The 23,696-nt window shown below is 44.4% G+C and overlaps 1 protein-coding gene across 3 annotated transcripts in view; it reads left to right on the forward strand.

Moving 5' to 3' along the window:
• The window catches only part of GPR65 (G protein-coupled receptor 65), a 64,446-nt gene that overhangs the window by 31,468 nt on the left and 9,282 nt on the right, over positions 1 to 23,696 (forward strand). The window contains exons 2-3 of one of the 3 annotated variants that reach the window (XM_078660010.1): positions 14,769 to 16,011; positions 16,114 to 16,623. In XM_078660010.1, coding sequence (XP_078516136.1) covers positions 14,991 to 15,992 — 1,002 coding nt within the window. In that variant the 5' untranslated portion in view covers positions 14,769 to 14,990 and the 3' untranslated portion in view covers positions 15,993 to 16,011; positions 16,114 to 16,623. Of the gene's footprint in view, positions 1 to 14,768; positions 16,624 to 23,696 lie in introns of those variants that run through there. The other 2 variants (XM_078660009.1, XM_078660008.1) reach the window with 2 other exon arrangements.

The raw sequence follows: 23,696 nt of genomic DNA on the forward strand, positions 1-23,696 counted from the left end.
AAACCATGTTGTTGCCATAGAAGCTGTTACATTTGCTCCTGCTTGTAAGGGTGCAATTCTTTATGGCTGTCTAGGACTTGCTGCACAACATGTTTTAAAAAATTTACCTCAGTTTCCCACACCTGCCGGAGAAGCTGGGGAAGCAGATCATTTGGATTCATACAAAGAGCCCTTATATCGCTTGGCAAAACATTATGACCAAGAATCAAACATTATGCTTGAAAGACATAATTTCTTCAGGAGAAAGCAAAGTGAAGATGAAATGGTGGATGAATACATTGCTGCCTTACGAGTTCTATATCATCTCTGAGCCCCACCCTCTTCAACGTCTACATGAGCCCCCTCGCGGCCATCGTACGCAAACACAACCTCAGCATAATCTCCTACGCCGACGACACCCAACTGATCCTCTCCCTGACCAACGACCCCGCCGCCGCCAGAGCCAACCTACACGAAGGGATGAAAGAGGTAGCCGAGTGGATGACGACCAGCCGCCTGAAACTGAACTCGGACAAGACGGAGGTCCTCATCCTGGGCTCCTCACCCTCCGCCTGGGACGACTCCTGGCGGCCCCCCGCCCTGGGCACCGCACCCAAACCGACAGACCATGCACGCAACCTGGGCTTCATCCTGGACCCCTCCCTCTCCATGACCAGGCAAGTCAACAACGTCTCCTCGGCGTGCTTCAACATCCTACGCATGCTACGGAAGATCTTCTGGTGGATCCCCACCGAGACCAGGAAGACCGTCACCCAGGCCCTCGTCACCAGCCGACTGGACTACGGCAACGCCCTCTACGCCGGTACCACCGCCAAGCTCCAGAAGAGACTCCAGCGGATCCAGAACGCCTCAGCCAGACTCATCCTCGACATCCCGCGAACCAGCCACATCTCCGGACATCTGAGAGACCTTCACTGGCTCCCCGTCAACAAAAGAATCACCTTCCGCCTCCTCACCCACGCACACAAAGCCCTACACGACCAAGGCCCGAGCTACCTCAACAGCCGAGTCAACTTCTACGCTCCCAAACGCCACCTCCGATCAGCCAACCACGCCCTCGCCGCCGTCCCCCGCATCCGAAGAGCGACTACAGGAGGGAGGTCCTTCTCCTACCTGGCCGCCAAGACCTGGAACTCCCTCCCGACCGACCTGCGCCTGACCCAAGACCACCTCTCCTTCAGGAAGAAGCTGAAGACCTGGCTGTTCGAGCAGTAGCGGCACCCCCCCCCCCCCCCAGCGCCTTGAGACCCTACGGGTATGTAGCGCGCTTTATAAGTGTCACTGATTGATTGATTGATCTACTTGTGAGTTTAAGGCAAATCCAGAGATCTACATCCGCAATCAATATGTTTTCAGCTACAGAAAACCCATATTACAAGAAACAATTGACATTGCCTAGAGTATTGAGAGATCTATTGTTACCTCGAAAGCTCTTCAACATGATCAATCTGTCAACTCTTTCAAGTCACTTGCACATTGTTAGACCTGGCACCTTTGGTGTGGTTTCCCCTGTCTTTTTGCCTCTACCTCCTGTATTTTTGATGCTGTGTTGGATTTCGTTTTTGCTGGTTTACATGCTTTGGGTACTTTGCCACTGCTGATCGAGGCAAAGTGCAAGTGCTCCCTGAGTAAATTGTAAGTGTAATATGTTATCCATGATTGGCCGATTTGTATCACCAAGAAGTCCCTACTAAAGTGCACTAAGTGTGCCATGGCTGGTGAGTCAAATACTACTAGTGGGCCTACAGCACTGGTTGTGCCACCCACATGAGTAGCCATAAAATGGTGAGTCAGGCCTGCCACCGCAGTCCCTGTGTACAGTCTGTGCACTGCCATGTCAACCTGGCCAGTGTCCCCACTGACCAGGCCAAACCCTTCCCTTTCTGTACACATTGGACACCCCAATGAAGGCCCAAAGAGACCCCCTGGGCAGGGGGCAGGGTGCAGTGTATGTGAAAGGTAGAGCATGTACTAGTGCAGGTGACATGCCCTGGTAGTGAATTACAGCCATTTTTGTTTTTCACTACTGTAAGGCTATCTTGCACATAGGCTACAATGGGGAATGCTGTGTACAGTGGTTACCTGCATATCTTCCCATAGGAGCAAGATAGGACATAAAAGTCTGGTATCCCTGAACTCAGAATTTAATAACACATCTTTTTAGGAAAGGTGTTTTTTAAATCCTGTGTTTGAGAACAGCCCTTTTAGAAAGTGGATGTTCTCTTGTCTGACCTTTCTGTGTGCCTTGGCCTGTTTGTGAATTGATTGTCTGGTTTGTGAGTGACAGGGGCTGGGTGGCTCCCAAAGGCTGAGTGGGCCATCCCTGGGCTGAATAGCTCCATCTGCATCTAGAGTGGTGGTAGGGGGTAGCACCTGGGCCTGAATAGGGCTGTGCCTGCCTTCCACAAGGCTGGCTCCACCTCCTGCTGGGCGGCTGAAAACCCTACCCCTCTCTCTGAAAAGGAGAAGCCAGGAAAACAAAGTGCTCAAGGAACACCCAGAACTGGTTCAGACCGGGCAAAGAGCCCTCCTGCACAAAGGGAACACAGACTTTTAGGGCTATAAGTACAGGACCCCAGACTACAGAAAATTAGACCATCTTGGAATCAAGAAGGAACCTCTGCCAAGGAGTAAGCTGGAAGACTGAAGAAGAAGGACTGTCCTGCTGTGTGTTTGTGGACTGACCTGCAGTTGATTTGCTGCCAAGGAGAGGGGAAGGAATTTGCTTTGTGCTGTGTCCCCTTGCTTGAAGAGATCTCCAGGGCCTGGGTTGCGCAGGCTCCCTATTAAGAAGTCCCAGGAACCAAAGGACTTCACCCCCAGCTTCCCCCCTGAACTCTACTGAGAGAGTTCTCTCCTTCCTAGAGTGCTTGGGCCAGTTGAGGTGCTTCTGGAAGTTGTACCTGTTGGCTGGGACGCTGGACAAGAAGAAACTAAGTCTTTCTGCAAATTTCACGCATTGTTCGCTTGCGGAGCGCATCCCCATCAGCACGAGGAAATTCCCGCTGCGAAGATCAAGATCGTCGCAGCGCCTGTTGCCGCTGCAAGGACCAACGCATCCTTCGCTTACGGAACGCATCGCGCCGTTGCGGGAAAAGTACCATTGCTCATCGCAGAGCCTGTCGTCACTGGGTGAGATCGTTGCACCGCTTGCTTGCGGACCGCATCACGTCGCTGCGAGAGTCGTTGCAGAGCCATCGCATCGAGGGGCCGCAAGAGGAGAAGATCGACGCTGCGCTGCGCATCGCCGCTGCACCTGAGATCGTTGTCGTCGCATCGTACCTTTTGCGAGATGCTTCTTACGAAACCTGCACACCAGAATCCACACTAGGTATCGCATCCCCCCCCATACAAACTGGAGTCACCACAACACGCGTCGAGCGGGGTTGCCGCATCGCCTCCCCAGGGTCTAAGGAGTGACACATCGCTTGTTTTCCAACGCTGCAGCTGTTACTTGGAACTTTTGTCGCATCCAAAGGTACTGTTGCTAAAACGTGACGCAGCTGTGGATTATTTTAACGCAACCTTAAGAACTCTTTTGAAACCATATTCTTGAACTGTGTATGTTGGATTTTTGTTGTTTTGGTCTTGTTTAGTTTAGATTAAATACTTCTATTTTTCTAAACTGGTGTGGAGTCTATTTGTGGTGTTTTCACTGTGTTTCTGTGAGTGTGGGTACAAATACTTTACACATTGCCTTTGATAAGCCTGTCTACCAAGGGGGTGAGTAGGGGTTATCTAAAGAGTGTTTCCCCTTACCCTGACTAGAGTCCAGGGTCCCTATTTGTCACAAGTACCTACCTGTGCCAAGAGAGACCCCGAATTCTAACACACATTATACTGGGAATTCTGATAATGCTGTTAATGTAAACAAATCTTTTAAACAACCTATGAGAAAAGAGAACACATTTTGCCACAGATGTGGTCCCCGCATTAGGAAAAAGATGTGTTTTATGCAAAAAGATAGGCCATTTTCAAGGTGTTTGCAGGTCTGCCAAGAAACCTACTAAATCCCTTGATTATTGTACAGAGCACTTTCATGACATGATCGTGACAGTTGAATGTAATTCAGTGTTCAATGCTCATTATGTTAAAGGTCCTTTGGGTGCTGCATTATTTGGAAAAGTCGAAATCCCAGTTATGGCGGATTCTGGTTCGCATATATCCATTTTATCAGATGTCATGTTTCTTGAGAAATGGCAAGATTCCATTGTTTTGACTCAAACAGACATTAATCCCAAAGCATTCGGTGAATTTGATATATAAATATTGGTTACTTTAATTCAAGATTGGAATGTCTAGGAAGGTTAATTTATACAAAGGTTTATGTTGCAGTCAAAGGACGCAGCATAATTGGCTGGCAGGACCTTGCTAAAATGGGTTTGTATCTCGTTCTGGGCTCAGATAATCTAATTGCCCTTGGTGATGTTCCTCAAGGTTACTCCACAGCTGGGTCTTCAGAAGATGAACGGGACACAATAGATTGTCTTAATCACACTGATCATTCACAAGATGTAAACAAGATTTTAAACTTGTTTCCCCAACTGTTTTCTAGCAAATTAGGCACTGTCAAAGGGTTTCAACATCAAATTAGACTTAAGCCTCATGCCCAACCGTTTGCACATAAGGTTCGCCCTTTACCTCTTAGTGCCAGGGATGAGCTTAAGTCAGTCATAAAAAAAGTGTGAGATGAAGGGGTCATTGCACCATGTGACTCTTCAGAATGGGTTTCCCCCATTGGTATTGTTCAAGAACAATCTGGTGAGGTTAGGCTCTATGCGGATTTATGCACTTTAAATAAAAACATCTTAATTGACTGTCATCCCTGCCCTAAAATCCATAAACTTCTTGCCTGCCTAGGGGGGGCTAAATGTTTTTCAATTATAGACCTTCTCTCAGCTTATCACCAGATTCCCTTGACAACAGATTCCCAAGACCTCACTACTTTTGTCACACCCTTCAGGGTCTACAAGCACCTCAGAGATCCTTTTGGCCAGGCCTCCCCAGCCAGGGTTTTTCAAAAAACGATTGTCAATCTTTTTCAAAGCATGCCGGGGGTCCAGGCCTATCAGGATGACATCCTGGTTTTTGCTAATGACTGGGAAATGCCGTTGGAAAATCTAACTTGTGTTTTAAGCAAATTAAATAAAGCAGACATGACCATTAGGTCTGACAAATGTCAATTTGGTACCCAACTGTTGGATTACTTGGGTCACACTTTGTCATCTGAAGGAATCTAACCCAAGTTATCCCTTATCAACACCATCAGTCATGCTGTCCCTCCTAAAGACAAGGATTCCCTTAGATCATTTTTGGGACTAGCAAAATACTATGCTTGTTTTGTCAAAAGTTATGCTCAAACTGTTGAGCCTTTGTGTGCCTTATTACGTAAGGGCCCAAAGTTTATTTGGTCTGATGAAGTATCGACTTCATTTGATCAAATAAAGAAATTCATTGTTGAAGCACTTCATGCCTTTCAAGATGCTTCGAAATGCTTTATTATGGTGGATGCCAGCCTTACAGGTTTGGGTGCAGTTCTTGGACAGTAGGTTGATGGAAAGGAACACACCATAGCTTTTTCTTCAAGGATGCTTAAACCTTCTATGACCCATTATAGCACTATTGAACACGAGGCACTCACTTGCGTTTCGGCTATTGAGAAATTAAAAAATTACATTTGGGACGTGAATTTGAACTATTCACTGAAAAGGTTGGATAGATTACTTTCAAAGTTGCAAGAGTTTCACTTTTCTATTAAGCATTTTCTGGTGGAAGGAATTTCAGGGCCGACTGCCTTTCACGCATGGCTTTTCACGATGATTCGGAAGTAGAGAATTTTGAAGATACAGAATGTGTTGTTGCAGCACTTGATGCTGTTAAAGAATGCCCCACCATTACTGAACAAGTGCAGTTGGAAGCTTACAGCAAGGATGATAATTTTAAACTTGTCATGAAATATATTGTCAAGGGGTGGCCAGAGAGCATGAAACTTTGTAGTGAGTTAAAAGCTTTTGCCATGGTGGCATCTAAATTTTCCCCGGTTAAGGGCATGGTTATGAGACATGATTCTTTTGTTCCCCAATCAAGTCTAAGGGAAGATATCATTACATTTGCACACCATGGTCATCTAGGAATTTTTCTAAAACCTCTCAATTTATTAAATTGTATTATTGGTGGCCATCTTTAGAATCCCAGGTTAAGTTTCACATTGATTTATGTCCTGAATGCCTCTTATCAGACACAAAATGGAAACTCATGAACACACCTTTGCATCCTGTTCCCTTTCCCAATAAACCTAGGGACAAGGTTGGATTCGATATTTCAGGACCTTATGACCTTTTATCTCACGACCTTAAGTTTCTCATTTTGCTGGTTGACTATCATTCCAAATGGGTTTATCATATGTTTTGTGATTCACCCAGTTCTACCTATGCCATTAGATTTTTGTAGAAATATTTTTCTGTTGAGGGTTCACCTTCTGTTATGATTGCAGATAATGACACTCATTTTATATCTCAAAAATGTTGTGCATTTTTAGCAGAGAAGGATGTTAGTCATTTCAAAGTTGCCTTATATTATCCATCATCTAATGGTTTGATTGAAAGGGAAAACAGGTTAGTTAAGGATGCCATTCAAGAAGCTCTTGCCTCGGGCAAAGATGTTCAAGATTTCGTTGAGGCCAAAATATGGTTGTATAACATTTCTCCTTATTGCACCACAGGTCTTCCTCCTTTTTTCCCTTTTGAGAGGCAGGAATGTTCACACTACTTTGTGTCCCAATTTGTTACAAAATGAACATATCAAGAATACACTTGTGGGTCCTCATTAAAAATCCCCTCAAAGTGTCAAAGGGCTTATCTAAATGTTCCTCTCCACTGCAAGTCACTGATGTGAGCAAAGGTTCAGCACAACTTAGCAGTAGGGGATGGTGGAACAAAAGATCACATGTGCTGCTTTCTGACTCACAAGTTGCTTCTTTACTCAAGTTATCCAAACAGGAGTTGGAGAATTGACTTGACCAGCTGGTTAATGGTCCTTCATCTGTTACTTCTCCATTTGTTTCTCAGGAGGATTCTGTGAAAGCCACCATTGTTCAGTGTTGTAACACACAGAGGGGCATATTATCAAGACTCGGCGATAAAATTATCACCGCTTCATCGGCAGGAAACTGCCGATAAAGTGGCGATAATGGGCTTGATAATATGCTCTATGGAATTCCAATCGAAGCTCATGTTAAATGTCCTTCACATCTAACATGAGCTTCGACTGGAATTCCATAGAGCATATTATCAAGCCCATTATCGCCACTTTATCAGCAGTTTCCTGCCGATAAAGCGGCTACAATTTTATCGCCGAGTCTTGATAATATGCCCCATACTGTTTTGCATAATGGCCGAAATACTGGGTCTCTTCGTATGAATGGGGTTGCCTCTTCCTCGCCTGTTGATTTGGGTACCCATCGAAGGAGATTGCCTGCCAAATTAAATGACTATGTTTTGTCTTGAGAATATGACCAAATATTCTTTCTTCACTTTAGTGTATTGTTTTGCTAATAGCTTTAACTTGTAATTTTTCACAGGTTTTTTTCTCTTTTGCATTATTGTTACTTCCCTTTTGATTTATAGGAAGAGAGAAGTTGTAATATGCTGCATGTATTAAATAACAGAGATACTTTGACGGCGGACTGTTATTTCTGCACCTCACATCTGTTTCAATTGTATCAAGTCCCTTGCGCAACAAGCCCTTGCACCAGACATCAGGTGATGCCTCTGTGAGTCAGATCCTAAGCAAAATGGAGGGGTTGGGCGTGCGTCAGGTGATAAAGTCCAGGAAGCCAGTATTTTAGTTTTTCAAATGAATCTTTATTTTCAATCAGTTAATTCTCACAGAATAGGTGATTATACGGTCAGCAAACGTGTTTCGTTCTCATGGTGAGAACTTCGTCAGGGCTCAGCAGGTGAGTATCTTTCCTTAGGAATTAAAGGAAGACGTTGAAAATGATCGCATTCCACAGGTGTAATGGGTGCAATGTATCCTAGGTCCAATGTGACCTCTCGCGTCGAAATACAAAAAACGATCCTTCAGTCAAGTCGGTGTTCCAGGCTCTTCCTCTGGAAACAATTGGGGTATCGCAGGGCCTCAGTCGGTCTTAGTTTTATTTCTTTGATTCCAGAATCTCCTGCCAGAATGAGCAAGCTTGCTGGACATCATCACCTGACGCACGCCCAACCCCTCTATGTTGCATGTATTGTTTATGTGCTCTCGTGTCACTGGCACGAGAATGCCTCAAGCTCATTGTTATGGTTTGATTGGTGTTCCACAATCGGGTGCTGAATGATGTTTGCCAGGATTCTGCCAATGTTAATCAGTTGGCAGATATCCTGGTACGCAGCGGGAGCGCCCGGCTGTGTGTGCTTTCCTTACTTCAATAAATCTACTTTTACTTACCAGATTGCTTCCTGGAACATTTCTTCACATCAACAGGTTAACAGCATGAGCACTGACTTGACTTTTGGCAACCCTGCCTGACTGAATTTCTTGTGGTCTGCTATGGATACAAAATCTGAAACCTTCTCCTGGACTTCTCACCACATATTTTGTCAGCCAGGCAGCCTCCCCTTCACCCCTTCTCTCCTTTCTCCTTTTGGCCTTCCTTCACAGCCTCACTACTGCTTTGCTGAGTGATACGTTTTCGATGTGTCTGGGGCACTTGTAGGTGTCAATTCCTTGTGTCAGAGGTGAGGGGCTGAAGCCTGAGAATGGTCAGTGCTGTGTACGAGTCAACAGCACAACATTTACCTATGACCATGACAGCAACTCAATAATTGGCTCCAGTTGTGAGTGCCAGGACCTCGCTGCAACCAGCCTGAGCACCTCTGAATGGCACTGAGATTGTCCGTGCATAGCTTTCAAATAGCTTTATTAGCTTGACAAATGTGTGTCCTTGACGTGATGCTAACAAAATTATCAAATGCGTTAGTGTAACCTGCATGGCACTTAGCAGGGATAACTGTGCTGAGGGAGCCCCCTGCAGCAGGGGCCCCCCACACCGAGGGACCTAATGTAACGCCACTGCTTTTAATGTAATAGGATGCAGAGTATTGCAGGGCCACAAGGCCACTGTCAAGCTCCTCTCTGCTTACCACATCATCACCAAGGTGCACTAGGATCCCCTGACAGCATATCTTCATGTCACTCAGTGCCATATTTTGCCTCCCCCAAGGCCCAGGGATAGTGCAAGCCACAGTGACCAGCGTCGCCCGGCTGCCCTCATGCAATGGATCCAAATTCACTTAATCATGCCGATAAGCATTTGTATTAGCCATTGTCCCTGGGTTGATCCCCAGTCAGGATGATGATGGATTTTCAGTGGTCCATGTAAGGAGCTCTAGTAGTGAACATCTGCCATCTTGGCTTGGTTGCGCACACCCTTGGGCTTCCATTGTAGACTTGAAAAAAACATATATTTTTATTCACAAGTAGAAATGGAAAAGTGATGTATCAGATTTACCTTTTAAAATAAGGTATGTTTACTAGTGACCTGTATTCATGGCATAGGGTGGGTGGGCTAAGTCTCATTGGACCTGGTCCCACAGCAAGTTGTGGGACATGATCCCCGTTGACAGACAGATCACCGCTGTAGACACATGGCATGTACATGCCTCTCAAAGGAATCATCCCTGTGCCCCCACCATCCCTTCCAACCACTGTTCCGAGCACCGTTGATCTGCACCGGACATCCATGGCTCCATGCTCCCAACTGAATGACTGCATGTGTAGCAGCCCCAACTGGTGCCACACCAGTTGGGCTGCTATAAATGTGGTCAGTGCAAAAAGGCACTCACTGCTCCCCTTGGTTAATTGCCATCCAACCACTCCATTATAATTGTTCCTTATATGTGTGTCCGCGAGTGTGTGTGCACACGTTGGTGTGTGCATGTGTGGTTGTATGTGTGTGCGAGTAAAGTATGCAATGCTGATGCCCCTGTGGTACCCATTCAGTGTGTGCTAGGCAGATCTGCACATGTTATAGCAGATTGTATATGTGCGTGAGTGTGTGTGTTTTTGTTGCACTTTTTCACCCATCATTGCATTGTGCATTTGCATTGTATCCCATGAACCCTTTGAGCCCTTGCACAGTGCGCACCCCATGGTGCCTTGAACTTCCCCACTTGCACCCTATTTTCTTCCTTTCTTCCGAGACCTCTTCACACTGTACAACCATTTGTATTCTTCATTTAGTTGTTTAACAATTTTCCTTGATCAGGGGATTTGTCTGGAACAAAAAATGCTCGAGGGTAAAATTGAGTATACTCCAGTTGGAAACTAGGCAAGGGGGCTTAGCTCTACCAAATATGCGTATGTACTATATGGCAGCAATAATGGACCTCACAGCACGTCTTCTGAGGTCCAATGGTTTATTTGACATATTTTTCTATGAAAAGATGATTCGAGAGGGTGGATCTCAAGTTCTGATCTTTTTAAAAACAGCAAAACTACCAAAAAAACAGGTAGAAGACTATTCAGGACTTTGCTTTTAGACGGCAATCTTTATTTAAGCAGGGAGGGGGCGGTGGATTTCAATACTTGAAATGGAGAAGTGTAAGAGTTTGGGGCTTCAGATTCAGTTAAACAAACTTCAAAAGTGGAAAGATCTAGGCTTTGGTAATCTGGCTTCATTCTTTGTTGTACAGAGACCTATTACCTGGCAGGAAATTGTGGCCAGAACTGATAATAAGTTAAATTCTGGATTTCTGGAATTTCTGCAGATAATGAATTTTATAAATAAATACAATTTATCATTAAGCATAACACCCCTGGCCACTGTTCTATATAAAATAGGATTAACAGGCATAGGTAACTGTTACAAGTTTCTGCGAAAGGGTGTAGAATCTCCCTTAATTGATGAAATTTTAGATAACATATCTCAGGAAACCAACTGCTCCTTCTCAAAACAGGAATGGGAAGGGATTGCCCAGTTAGGTGGCAAGACTCTTCGTGCAGCCAATTTCAAGAGAATGTCTTTTATATCGCTCTGGCTGGCTTATCTAACCCCCAAAGCATTAAATAAGCGCTTTTCGGGTGTAGAAAATAGATGTTTTAGATGCCAACGCCTGGAGGAGGGAGACTGGCTTCATACGTTTTATACATGTCCCAAAGTGGGCAATTATTGATGTGACATTTTTTCTGCAATCAGTCTGGATATTAACAAGGTCATTGAACCCGAAGCTAAGATCGCGCTCTTTGGCATTTCAAAGAAGAGAAGCGATTTGTCTAGGTCAGAAGAATCCTATATGGCCATCTGTATGTTGGTGGCCCGCTCCTTAATATTACAAAACTGGAGGTCAACGGAGATACCATCTTATTCTAACTGGGGGAATAAGATGAGTCGGACCCAAAATTTGGAAGAGACTTATGCCAAAAGAATAGGATCCACGAGAAAGTTTATTAAAAATTGGAAGTATCATAACAACAGGGGACTTTTAGCCTCCACATAATATTTCTATAGTAATAATATGTCAATTTGAGGATGTGTGTGTAAGTTTGCACTGTATGCTTTCTATTTTCTTATAGTAATGGGCTTATTTTGTATCCAAGCACTTTAGTACAAGACACTTTATGTATACTGATAGTAGAGGCCAGTTAAGTTGGTCTTGGGCAATAGTGTGTTGGTATAATATGGTAGTATTTTGCACTTAGCACTTTTTGCACAAGACACTTTATGAATAACAGCAATTTTGGCCGGATATGTAGAATTATGGTAATCTATTTATCATATTGTGATATTGTGATAGCAAAATGGTATAAGGGAATAGGAAAAAACAAATCGGCAATTTTTAAGTGATGGGTAAGTTGCTAAGTGCAGAATAATGATTGTCAAATATATGATGATTTTATGCCCTCTACTTCCTTATAGCAATGGGGCGTATTTTGTATCCAAGCACTTTAGCACAAGACACTTTATGTATATTGATAGTAGAGGCCAGTTAAGTTGGTCTTGTGGAATAGTGTGTTGGTATAATATGGTAGTATTTTGCACTTAGCACTTTTTGCACAAGGCACTTTATGAATAAGAATAAGTTTGGCCGGATATGTAGAATTAGGGCCATTTATTATCATATTGTGATATTGTGATAGCAAAATGGTATTAGGGAATAGAATGTTTTAGGCATTTCTTTTCTTTTTTCTTTTTTTCATTTTTTTCAGTGATGTATAAGCTGCTATGTACAGAATGATTATGGTCAAATTCATGATGATTTGACTCAATGTTACCCTGAGCTGCTAAAAAACCTTGTAAAGGATATGTGTTTTTCTCTTCTTTTGTTTATCCTCTGCTTTGCTCAATAATTTTTTTTTTTTTAAATAAAAAAAAGTTAGTGCAGTTGTACAGTGGAGTAACATTAGGTTTACGGGAAGGCATGGTCATGGAAGTGCCTGTGAGGCGAGCTTCCAGTTCCAGAGCATGAGAGCAGTTCCTAGATCCGCTCTGGGTGTGTTCCAGAGGATGTAGTGGCACCTTCATTGCTTGAGAGGTCTTGAATTTAAACATTTCTCCTTTGTGTCCTGCACCTTTGTATCCTGCACCTACTTCCTATGCCCCATACACTTCGCTCCTTGATTGTACTATTGGTTTTAGATTGTGAACTAAGAAAAGCTACCCCGCAAGCTTTGTTAAAGCTCAACAGCGGCACAGCATGGAAAACAGCAGTGTACGTTTCCCTAAAAGAAATAACAGCTACAGGGGAGGCAGCAAGTCTGAATGCCCCGTCACCCCAAACAACAGGCACGTATAACGTGCAGCTGTGCGTCTTATCTGTTGGAAATTAGCACTGAGTTCTCCTACCTTTGTGCTAAATGATTTGTGTATTATTCAAGCTTGTGAACATCTTTTTATTAGACAGAAAACAAACCCATTTACACAGTGTCACGTTTTCAGTTCGCTTTTTAGTAGAAAGTGGACAACACCAACGTTTGCTGCACGTATGCTGCAGTATAAGGTCTCCCTCTACCTCTAGGCTCCTTTGCATGATGTAATTTTCTGCTATGCTCCACTCAGTGCCCTTCATGAGCAGTGGTGGCTGCCAGGAGGGAAAAGTGGTGGGGGAACGCAGGGGACAATAATACATTGAAATAAAAACATACCTGCTGCCTCTCCACCTCGCCTCCTGCTGCCTCAGTGCTCTTCTCCTGAAAACAGGCTCCGAAACTCCCCTGCGCCAATCCAGATACTGCTCTCATGCTGGTAATACTATTACCCAGCATGAGAGCAGCGCCGGGATTGGGCGGAGCGTGCTGCTGTTATGCTCCAAGATGGACTGGGAGCCTGTGCCTGCTGTTCTCCACGCAATAACCTGGAGACATTTAAGTGCACATGATGGTCCTAAGACAGCCAGGGAAATCGTCATGCAGACTTGCAGTGCCCATCACTGCATGTGCCCTCCATACTTGCCTGTCAGAGGATGGCCCCACCTCCAAGAACCGGCTCCGCTCTGGTCATGATAAATAAAACGATAATAAAACTGCTTTATTATCACTTTATTTTACCTGTTTTTAACTGCTCCCTGAGGCAGAGGGACAGCCCTCCTCTGCCATAACAGAGAAGACACCACTGTTGGTGAGCCACTTAATATACCCTTGTGACTGCCCTCGCCACTTATATATACCCTTGTGACTGCCCTCATAGCCCATTTCCTATGCTGCACAACCATGGTGTGGGAGACACAGGCGAGCAACCAATCTTATCTGCCTGACATGAAGTTTCTTTGCTACTCCTAACTGTTTTTCATAGAGCAGCATCATTTGCTGTCACTAAGATCATATGGCAAACAATATTCATAATAATCCCTCAGCAGCCTTCTCCCCATAACAGGAAAAGCATCAGATAAGTCAGTAAAGATGTATGTAGTAGCTAAATCCTTTCTTGGTATCTTGCGGGAGGCAATACCGCCCTAAGTAGAACACCTTCGTTTAGCAAATGGTGAAAATTGTCTGAAGTAATGAGAAGTGGAATTGGGCATTAAGTGTACACTATTATGTTTTTATCTGCAGAATTCAAATCTTAATGAAGTGCAAACCTATCTCCAGCCATGCTCATCCTTGAAATATGATGGGACTGTCCTGGTGCAAAGATGAGTTTGAGTGCTGGAGTACAAAATAATCAAGGAGAGATAAATTGAAAAGTTACATGAGAGAGAAAAAGTAAGGAAAGTGTGAAAGGAAGGGAGTGAGACACGAGACAGAATGAAAAAACTATTGACCACATGAATGACTTAAGGAAGGACATTAAAGGAATATTCTTTATAAGCACTGGAAATGCAACTGTAATTTTCTAAATCACTGAAAAATCCTACTGAAATATACAACCTCATATTTGTGTTTCTCTTGTGCGATTGTTCAGGGGATTACGTTAGACTTCATCTGTTCTGCTTTTTCGTGGCAGAACATTTCTCTCCTGGATGCCCAAACTGGATCATGAGATCCGTATCCATGTTCTTGGGTCATTAGCGTTTAAAGACCATGCAATCCTTTACTAATCCTTCTCTTTTCGCAATCCAAAGTTTACAGGATAAGTGAATCGTTCAAAAGGAAATTATCTCAAGACTTTGTGTGTGTGTAATCAAATCATGGGCATGCTTTACTATTAAATGAGAGTCCTCTATTAAGGGTGCTGGTTATCTTTCTGTTCATGCTTTGTCCAGACTTTCTTGTATTAAATAGTTGTGGAGATTACATTTTTGACTCTGATTAAAATGTTTCTTCTTATGCAGGATTCCTGAAGAAGATGTCCTGATGTCCCTGGCAGAGCATCTACTGATCTTTTGATGACCTCTGGCTTGGAATATGGTATCATGATGTTTGACCACAGATGATTTCTACATGGATGACTGTCATGTGAAGAGTAACAGCAGTCACTCCTGTGTCTCACGTTGCTAACACCGCACTCCTCTGCTCGATATGAATGAAAGACCTCCACGCTCATCTAGACGACGATGGCAAACAATAGCACAGCCTGCAATGTTGAGCATGAACTTGATCAGTATCTATTTCCAGCTGTCTATGTCACTGTGATTGTGATCAGCATTCCTGCCAACTGTGCCTCTCTCATTCTCTCATGTGCGCAGATAAAAAGGAAAAATGAACTAGGAGTATATCTTTTCAACTTATCCATGGCTGATCTTCTGTACACTCTTGTACTGCCATTTTGGGTGGATTATGGCTTAAATCACGACAACTGGAGGTTAGGAGACCATCTTTGCAAGCTGAGCGTCTTCCTCATGCATGTCAATTTTTATGCCAGTACTGGTTTCCTTACCTGCATCTCATTGGATAGGTATATTGGTGTTGTCCATCCTTTGAGGTTTCAGCAGCTACGTACGAGAAAAGCTGCTTGGAACATCTGTGCTGTTGTGTGGTCTGTTGAAATCACATCAAATGTGTTCATTCTCACGTGCCAACAAATCTTGAATAGGAACCAAAATGATACACTTTGTTATGATACGTTCCCAATAATGAAATGGAAAGCATCATTCAACATCTTCCGGATATGTGTTGCATATTTACTACCTTTGGTGATCATGGCATATTGCTATAAACAGATAGATATTGCCGTGAAGCATAATCAAGCCACTGCTGATGAAGCGAAGAAGAAAATAAGGAAATTGTTGATAGCAATTCTGTCAACCTTCTTTCTGTGCTTCACACCTTACCATGTCCTTCTACTAATGCGCAGCATTGGGGAGCCAGGCTCCTGTGAGTTTGCCAGCTGGATATTTAAACCTTACAAAATAACTTTGGCCATAGCAAGCCTCAACTGCCTCGCTGACCCCATTTTGTACTGTTTTGTGAGCAAGACAAGCAGGACAGAGATCAGAACTGCGTTGAAATGCTGTGTTCAGGAAAAGAAGTTTCCAGTGAAGCAAGAGTTTCAAATGACTTCCTTTTCAAACAAGAATACAAATGAGGCAGTATCAATAACTAGAGATGGCGCCTGAACAACAGAAGAGATTGCAGGTAGTCAATCCATGTGTGCGATCAATATCTCACTCCAGAAAATAAATTCAGTCCACACCTCTGTAAACACAGAAACAAATGTAATATATTCTTATTCCTCAGATGTTGTTCCTCCAAGGCTCATCTGAGTCAACCCGACAGGCACCGCGGATATGAACCCCAAAGTGGAGAGCCCAAATATGGGGTCCTATCAACAGGTTATCAGATTCTGACTATGTCATGTCTTTCTCTCACTAAGACTCGGAAAGCAGTGACTGTTCTGGCGAAAGAAACACTAAAAACACCAACCACTGCGCCCAGTTAATGTGTATTGTTTGCTGATCCCTACACATTCATAAAGAACTTGCTCTTGAGCTTGCCCATCATTTGATTTTATGCACGAGTGCACTAATTCATGAGTAATATTTTTAAACCACATCTGTAACCAAAAGGGGCATTGGATGCAAATCATGTTAGTTAGGTTATGCTTTTTGAAAGTTGTACTAATATAGCCTTAGAGCTCACCGCAGAAGACTCTACTGACCATTAAAGGCCTGTGCCAGTGTTAAAGCCCCAAGCCGAAGGTGAGGGACTTTAACAAAGGAGAGAGCCTTTAATGGTCGGTAGAGCCCACCACAGAAAGCTTTAATTGAATTAGAACATTCTGCCCCTTGAGGGCAGAATGTTCTAATTTGTGCAAGAAAGGCCTCATGGAGTCCGAGGGCATTGATCTCCCCTCGGGCTCCATGAGGCCTATATTCACAGCCACAGCTGTGAACAAACATTGGAATGTTTGAGCTCCGGGCTTCTACCGGCCATTAGAAGCCCGGAGCACTCCATTGTTTTCAGTGGAGCTTCCAACATTCCAATGTTCTAATTTCATACATTTTACAACAATCAATTGAAACATTGGTGACAAATGAGTAGCAGAATATCTAAAGTAATACTGATTATTAGGGTACATTATTTTTGAACAGTGCACCCTCGAATACAAATATACTGACCCAGAAAGTGACAACAAATGAGAACCACCCACTATGCCCATTTACATGACTTCTAATGCTACACAAGCCTCTACATTGTCACAGATAGCCACAGTTGTATGCCAGAATGCCATGTTCAGAAATATCGTCCTGATATAATCACAACTCTACATCTCTGTACCTTGTAGATATAAATTATATGGTATACATGTTTATATCATTAAGGGACATTTATGAGGTAAGATTAGTAAACCTACACTTACCTATTTATACTTACCTTCACAATATTGTAGTAGTCAATATCACAGCTAGGAAATTGTTGTGGGAAGACAATTTATAAACAATATTCTGCTCAATACCATAACCACCTGGTATTTGTTAGTAATTTGTTTCCACTTCTTTACTGTGTTTTTCGACTGCACTGCTTCTACTAGTTGATTGTACCATACGTTCACTATCTCCTGTACAATATTCATTATGTTTAAGAAATGGAAAACCGCTTTGAGTTACCGCTTTTCTCCAAGGTAAATTTTAATGTTTAAATTCTCAAGTATTTAATTAATTATTGTTACTTTTTATAACATTCTCCTATCATAAACTAGTGTGCATATTTGAATGATTATAAACAAGGAATTATCATTAATGCTTCCCTCAAAAACAAGGGCTTCACACGATAGATTATAGACGCAGTTAGCATAGTCAAATTGATGGCTGTACCAAAACGTTTTATTATTATGTATTTTTGTAAAAATATTTTGGAAACATATATATTTTTTTATTTTCTCAAAAAATAGAATTGGTAATGTATACATTATCTGAAGACATATTTTTTCACATAGTATCGGGATAAAAAACCTATGCTCCATCCACCTCTCTATGCAAGGTAAACGGAAAGTAAACTTCAGATAACTGCTGTATGTAGGCACAATTGCCAATGATCTGTATGGCGTCATATGAGCACATAAAGTATGAGACATTTTTTTTGTATTATACCTTGTATCTGCCTTTATGTACTATAAAGTTGTATATGTCAGAAGAATGCTCGAACTTATAGTCTAAATATGCACAGAGGAATAGAAGACAAGCAATTTAAAATCTTTTTCATCAGAAGCCTCCCATTTGTCCACCCACACCTTTCTTCACCCTCCTCTTTCCTGTTAAAGCATACACAAAGTAATGTATAAAATCATTATGAGTACCCCAAACCACCGGACTGAGTTCCCATATCCTACATCTACATCTACCACTTCCCTTGCCAAAGCACATTTGTTTGCCCATTACTGTTGTCCAGTGGGCCTGCCTTCTAGTCCACTCTCTTTGACCCGCTACGGAGTACCTACTTGGCCACCACCAGCTATAGGCCATCTTGCAACGCTGCTCTCCAGTGAACTCAATAAGCTTATGCAGTGAGTCACCCCCATACTGTTCTCTAGGGGGCCACATAAACATAAAACCTGCATCATTCACACTTCTGCCTTGAAGATGCCGCCCTCACGGTCACAAGGCCGTTTCATGGGTCAATCAAATCTTGATAGAAAACAGTGTTATTAAAAGGTCTCCAGATGAGTAGCAGTGTTCTTCAGTAACTCCTTGCCTTCATCCACTTCAGAGTTTGCCAGCTGCATATTGCAAGCCTATGCTCAGCTGATGCTGTCCTTCTCCAACCTGCTCCTCTTCTTTGCTCTAGACACCCATCAAACATCCATCCTTCTCAGATGGTCCAAAGTGACATTGCTGACCTTTCAATGAGCTACAACAATGTCTGCATCTTGGATGACCTGAACATTAAGTTTGACAAATCAGACTGGCCTCAAATCAGATTGCCCCTTTTGAAATTGAAAGTCCAGACCTTCTTTTTGCTGGTTTCTGTTCTTCGCAGAAAGCTAGGCATGGTCACAAACAATCTTTGATCCACCATAATGTCATCAAGATGATAGCAAAGCAAACTTTCACCTCAAGTCACCAGCACATCACCAATTTCCCCTCCACTCCTACACCACCAAAAGAAATCAATAGGACGCTGGAAAAAAAATTGTTCTCACTCTTCTTCAATCACAACTGGTAGATGCATTGCTAATCATCTAAACAACATAAGTCCCACAGTTTACTTCTAGCTAGTCACAGCCTTCGACAAGGGGATCTTCTTCAAGACTTCCTCATGCCCACAGCACTGATGGAAGACTTGCTGGTTCTATTTAGAAGTAAAGATTTTTTGAAGCAGAAAACAGAGTTCTCAGAAGACACTTAAAACCACTTCCAAAGACATGCTCTGACTGCAGTGACGCTCAAGATAATGTGAAGTTTCCATGAAGAAGGCAAAGTGTCTGTTTCCCCAATGAATCCCAAAACAGGCCACCAGCGTATAGTGGTGTACCAGGGATGCCAAGGGCTCAGGGGCAAACAAGGGAAAATGGCCCCTTTGACGGCTGCTGGTGTAGTAGAATACAGCAATTTTCAGGGTACAATGGTCCACTCTGGACCCTGGTGCCACCGCACCTGCTGCACCAACGTTAGCTATGCCCCTGTGTTCTGCCCTATTACAAGTGCCACAGTGTACTTACAGAATTACAGTGTGCAGGAACACCAAGCCCAATTTGACTAGGCAGAAATACCTTGTTGTAAAATTGAGAGTAGGTCTGGGCAGGGGCTGTGGGCACAAGCACTTTCTTTTCAAAGAATGAAAGAGCATGGAGGACTCCACCTGCCAGCCCCCACCCTTACCTTCCTCAGACACTATCCCCGCTCCCAACAAACAGCTATGCCCCCAGAAAAGAGCTTATTCCCTGGACAGCAATGTGAATTTGCAAGCTGTTTTTGACTCTGTAAAACTGTTTCCACTAGTTATTCCGCACTCACCAGAGAATAACCTGTAATTGCATGGTGCTGGAGTGCCGTTGCAATCTTGTACCTGGTAATTTCGGCACCCCTCCACCATGCAACTTGTAGTCAGGCCCTAAGTGAATTTTTCCTTGAATGAGTTTTATGTTTCCTATATTGCTAGACATAGCAGAGTTGGAAATACTGTCTATCAGACGAATGGAAAATTCCCAAGGTACAATGTGGCCACAGCAATGAATTAGTATGCTAGCTGTTGTAAATACACTCTACTGAAATAATAATAATAATAATAAGGGTAGCTTGTAAAGCGCTTGGTTACGCCAAAGCGTGTCCCCGCGCTGCAACTGAAGAACTCTGAGCGAGGTGGAGACCAGTGATCCGTTATCTGGAGAACAGGTATGTTTTTAGGTTCTTGCGGAAGCTGGATTCGGAAGGATCCAGACGAAGATGGAGAGGAAGGGAATTCCATTTTTTTGCTGCCAGATAGCGGAAGGAACGTCCGCCCATACGGGCTCTTTTGACCCTAGGAACCTTAAGTAGGCCCTCATATGAGGAGCGCAGCTCGCGTGCAGGTGTATACCTTGTCACTAGGTTCTGGAGTGGAATAGGAGATTTCTTAGCCAGGATGCGGTGGCATGTGCAGAGGGCTTTGAATTCCACTCTGCTTTTTACTGGCAACCAGTGGAGGGTTTTGAGAGCGGCTTTGGTGTTTGGTCGTTTAGGGATTTTTAGGATGAGACGGGCTGCCGCGTTCTGTATTACCTGAAGGCGATTCATGGCTTTGCAGGTGGTACCCAGATAGAGTAGGTTGCCGTAGTCTAGGCGTGATGTCACAAGGGCGTGTACCAATGTTTTCCGTGCTGACATAGGAAGGAGGTCAAGAACCTTCCTTATGGTTTTTAGGACACCAAAGCAGACGCCTGCAACTCGGTCTATTTGGGGTCCGAAAGATCGGTCAGCATCGAGCCATACGCCTAGGTTTTTTACTCCCTGGCGGGGTATGGGAGCTTCATCCAGACATGGAGGCCACCACGCCGACGACCAAACAGATGGGTTCCCCCCCACAACGAGCACCTCGGTCTTGTTGCCGTTTAACTTAAGGCAGTTGGTGGACATCCAGGCTGCAAGTTCTTGCATGCAGTTCCTGAAACTGTCCATCGCAAGACCGGGTGCACGCGATAGGGAGATAGCCAGCTGTGTGTCGTCGGCGTATGACAGGATGCTCAATCCGTGACTCACGGCAATTGAAGCCACTGGAGAGACATAGAGATTAAACAAGGTTGGGCTCAGTGACGAACCCTGGGGGACGCCCTGACCCAAACCTATGTCTCTCGAGTAGTGGTCGCCCTGGCGAACCTGGAAGCTTCTCCCTGTCAGGAAGGATTGTAGCCATTGGAGTGCAGCTTCGGATATACCTCCGTTGTTCAGACACTGTAGCAAGTTGTTGTGCGCCACAGTGTCGAACGCTGCACTCAGGTCCAATAGGATGAGGGCCATGGTGTGTCCCTCATCTACCCCCTGACGTAGGGTCTCAACTGCAGTAAGCAGTGCGGACTCTGTAGAGTGGCGGGGGCGGAATCCGAATTGGGTGTCGTGCAATAAGGCAGCCTTTTCCACAAAGTCCATCAGTTGTTTATTGACCGTTTTTTCGGCCACCTTGGCTAGGTAGGGTAGGAGTGAAATTGGGCGGAGATTGTCAAGTTTCTCAAAACTGATGGTAGGTTTCTTCCTGAGGGGCAGAACCACCGCCTTTTTCCACTCCCTAGGTACTGTCTTGGTGGTAAAAGATACATCGAGTACATGTCTAATGTATGGTTCTAGTACCCTTAAACTATCCGTCAGGCGTTTGGGTGTGGTAGGGTCTCTCGGAGAGCCCGACTTCACCGACCTGCAGATTTTTAGAAGATCTTCCGTGGGAGGGGTAGTAAAGTTGGTAAGTCTAGGTTTATCTCCCCACTCCCTTGGGCTTTCAACGAAGTCTGCCCCGGATTTGGACTGCGTAGGGAATGCTGAGTAGATTTTTGTTATTTTATCTGAGAAAAAATCTGCGATTTTGTCACACAATTCTGGCGAGCAGTCAGCGGGGGCAATAGCTGGGTTTCCGCTTGAAAGAGTTTTGTAGAGTGAAAACAGCTCTTTCGTCGAGTTACCAGCCTCACTAATCCTATTCGTAAAATATGCTGTTTTTGTCTTTCTGATTAGTCCATGGTAGGTTCGTCTCTCGGTTAGATAATTCTTTCTGGCTTCTTCAGAGAGAGTCTTGCGCCATTCTCTTTCGGTTCTTTTCAGTGCAGTTTTCTGAACTCTTAGTTCAACGTTGAACCACGGGGCAGTTTTGTTTGTGCGTCCCCCAGATTTGGTTTTTAGCAAAGGGGCTGTGCAGTCTAGTGCCTGATTAATGCGTGTGCAGAGGTTAGCATTGGCTGTGTCAGCATCCTTCCCTCCTGGGCTTCCTCCTTTCGTTAATTCTGCACAGAATTTGGGCTGAGAGAATGTAGCCCATTTCCGTTTGAGGTGGTACATAGCTGGTGGCTGTGGGGGTCTGCTTCCCGGGATTCGTATGGAAAAAGGGACCAAATAGTGGTCCGACCATGGGATGGGAATTGGGGTCATAGCTTCCGCTTCCCCCCAGTTGACAAATATGGGGTCCAGCAGATGACCCTGTTGATGGGTGGGGCCTCTAACAATTTGGGTGAGTTGGAGGGCTTTCAGTGCCTGGCCAAAATTCTTACTGACGTGGTCTGAGGGGTTATCAAGATGAAGATTGAGATCCCCGAGTACCAGAAACTTGTCAGTGCACAGTGCGGTTTCTATGATTCCTTCAACCAAACTCTCCTCGAACCTGGCTATGGGGCCTGGGGGTCTGTAAATTAGTATGCCCTTTAGCGTGTAGTTATTATTCACTTTGACAGTGAAGCTCCCTGCTTCACTGTCCAGGATGGGAGAGCTATCTAGCTGGCATCGTAGGTTTTCGCGGGCTATAATTGCGATTCCGCCTCCTCTGCCTGCGGGTCTATCCAGTCTATGTATTGTGTACCCTCCTGGAGTTGCCTCAAGGGCGTAGGGTGTAGACTCATTATCTAACCATGTCTCTGTTAGAAACACAAGATCCCATTGGTTCTCAGTAAGTAGATCATAAAGGTCTAGCCTGTGTTTTCTCAGTGAGCGTACGTTAAGCAGTCCGCATTGTATGGTATAGCTCATGTTGGTTGTATTCTTACCATGGTCGAATGAGAAGTGACAGTGTTCGCAACCCATATCGTTTTCCACGCATAGACTATGCTTGCAGGAATCGTCGATTTTGTGGCAGAAGTTCAGTAGATCCTGCTTGCTCCACCGTATGTGTCCATCTGGGGGAGCAGGGGTTGTGGCCCTGGACCGCGTACGACCGCGGACGGGCGCAGACAGGCTTGCCCTAGGCGCGCCTTCGGCGCGCAGACGGCGCTCCTGCTGCGCTCGTCCGCTGCGCTCGTCCGCTGCGCTTGCGTGGGAAGCACATTTAAGGAGAGGGAGGGTGGGCGTGGCCTAACGGGGGGCGTGGCCTCGCGCTCGCGATGGCGGCCGTGAAGTCCGCTGCAAGGAACAGCGCTACAATCCGCTGTAAGTGCTTGCTTGCCGGAGTTTACAAATGCACAGTGGGTTTCTCAGTGGGCACAAAGTTTAAACAAATGTAAAACAATCAGAATATGAGCAGTTTTAAAATCACGAGTTACACCACCTCCGGCTTCCGCCTCGGAGGTCTTCAATTTCAATTTCAATAGGCGCGCTTGTAATCAGCGCTTTTAATAGGCTGGGAGGGTGGGCGTGGCCTAACGCTCGCGATGGCGGCCGTGAAATGTGTCTTACACCTATACACTGTGCTACAATAAAAAATGGAAAGGCAAG

This window comes from Lissotriton helveticus, chromosome 9 (genome assembly GCF_964261635.1).
Source record: "Lissotriton helveticus chromosome 9, aLisHel1.1, whole genome shotgun sequence".
In the NCBI taxonomy this organism is placed as follows: Eukaryota; Metazoa; Chordata; class Amphibia; order Caudata; family Salamandridae; genus Lissotriton; species Lissotriton helveticus.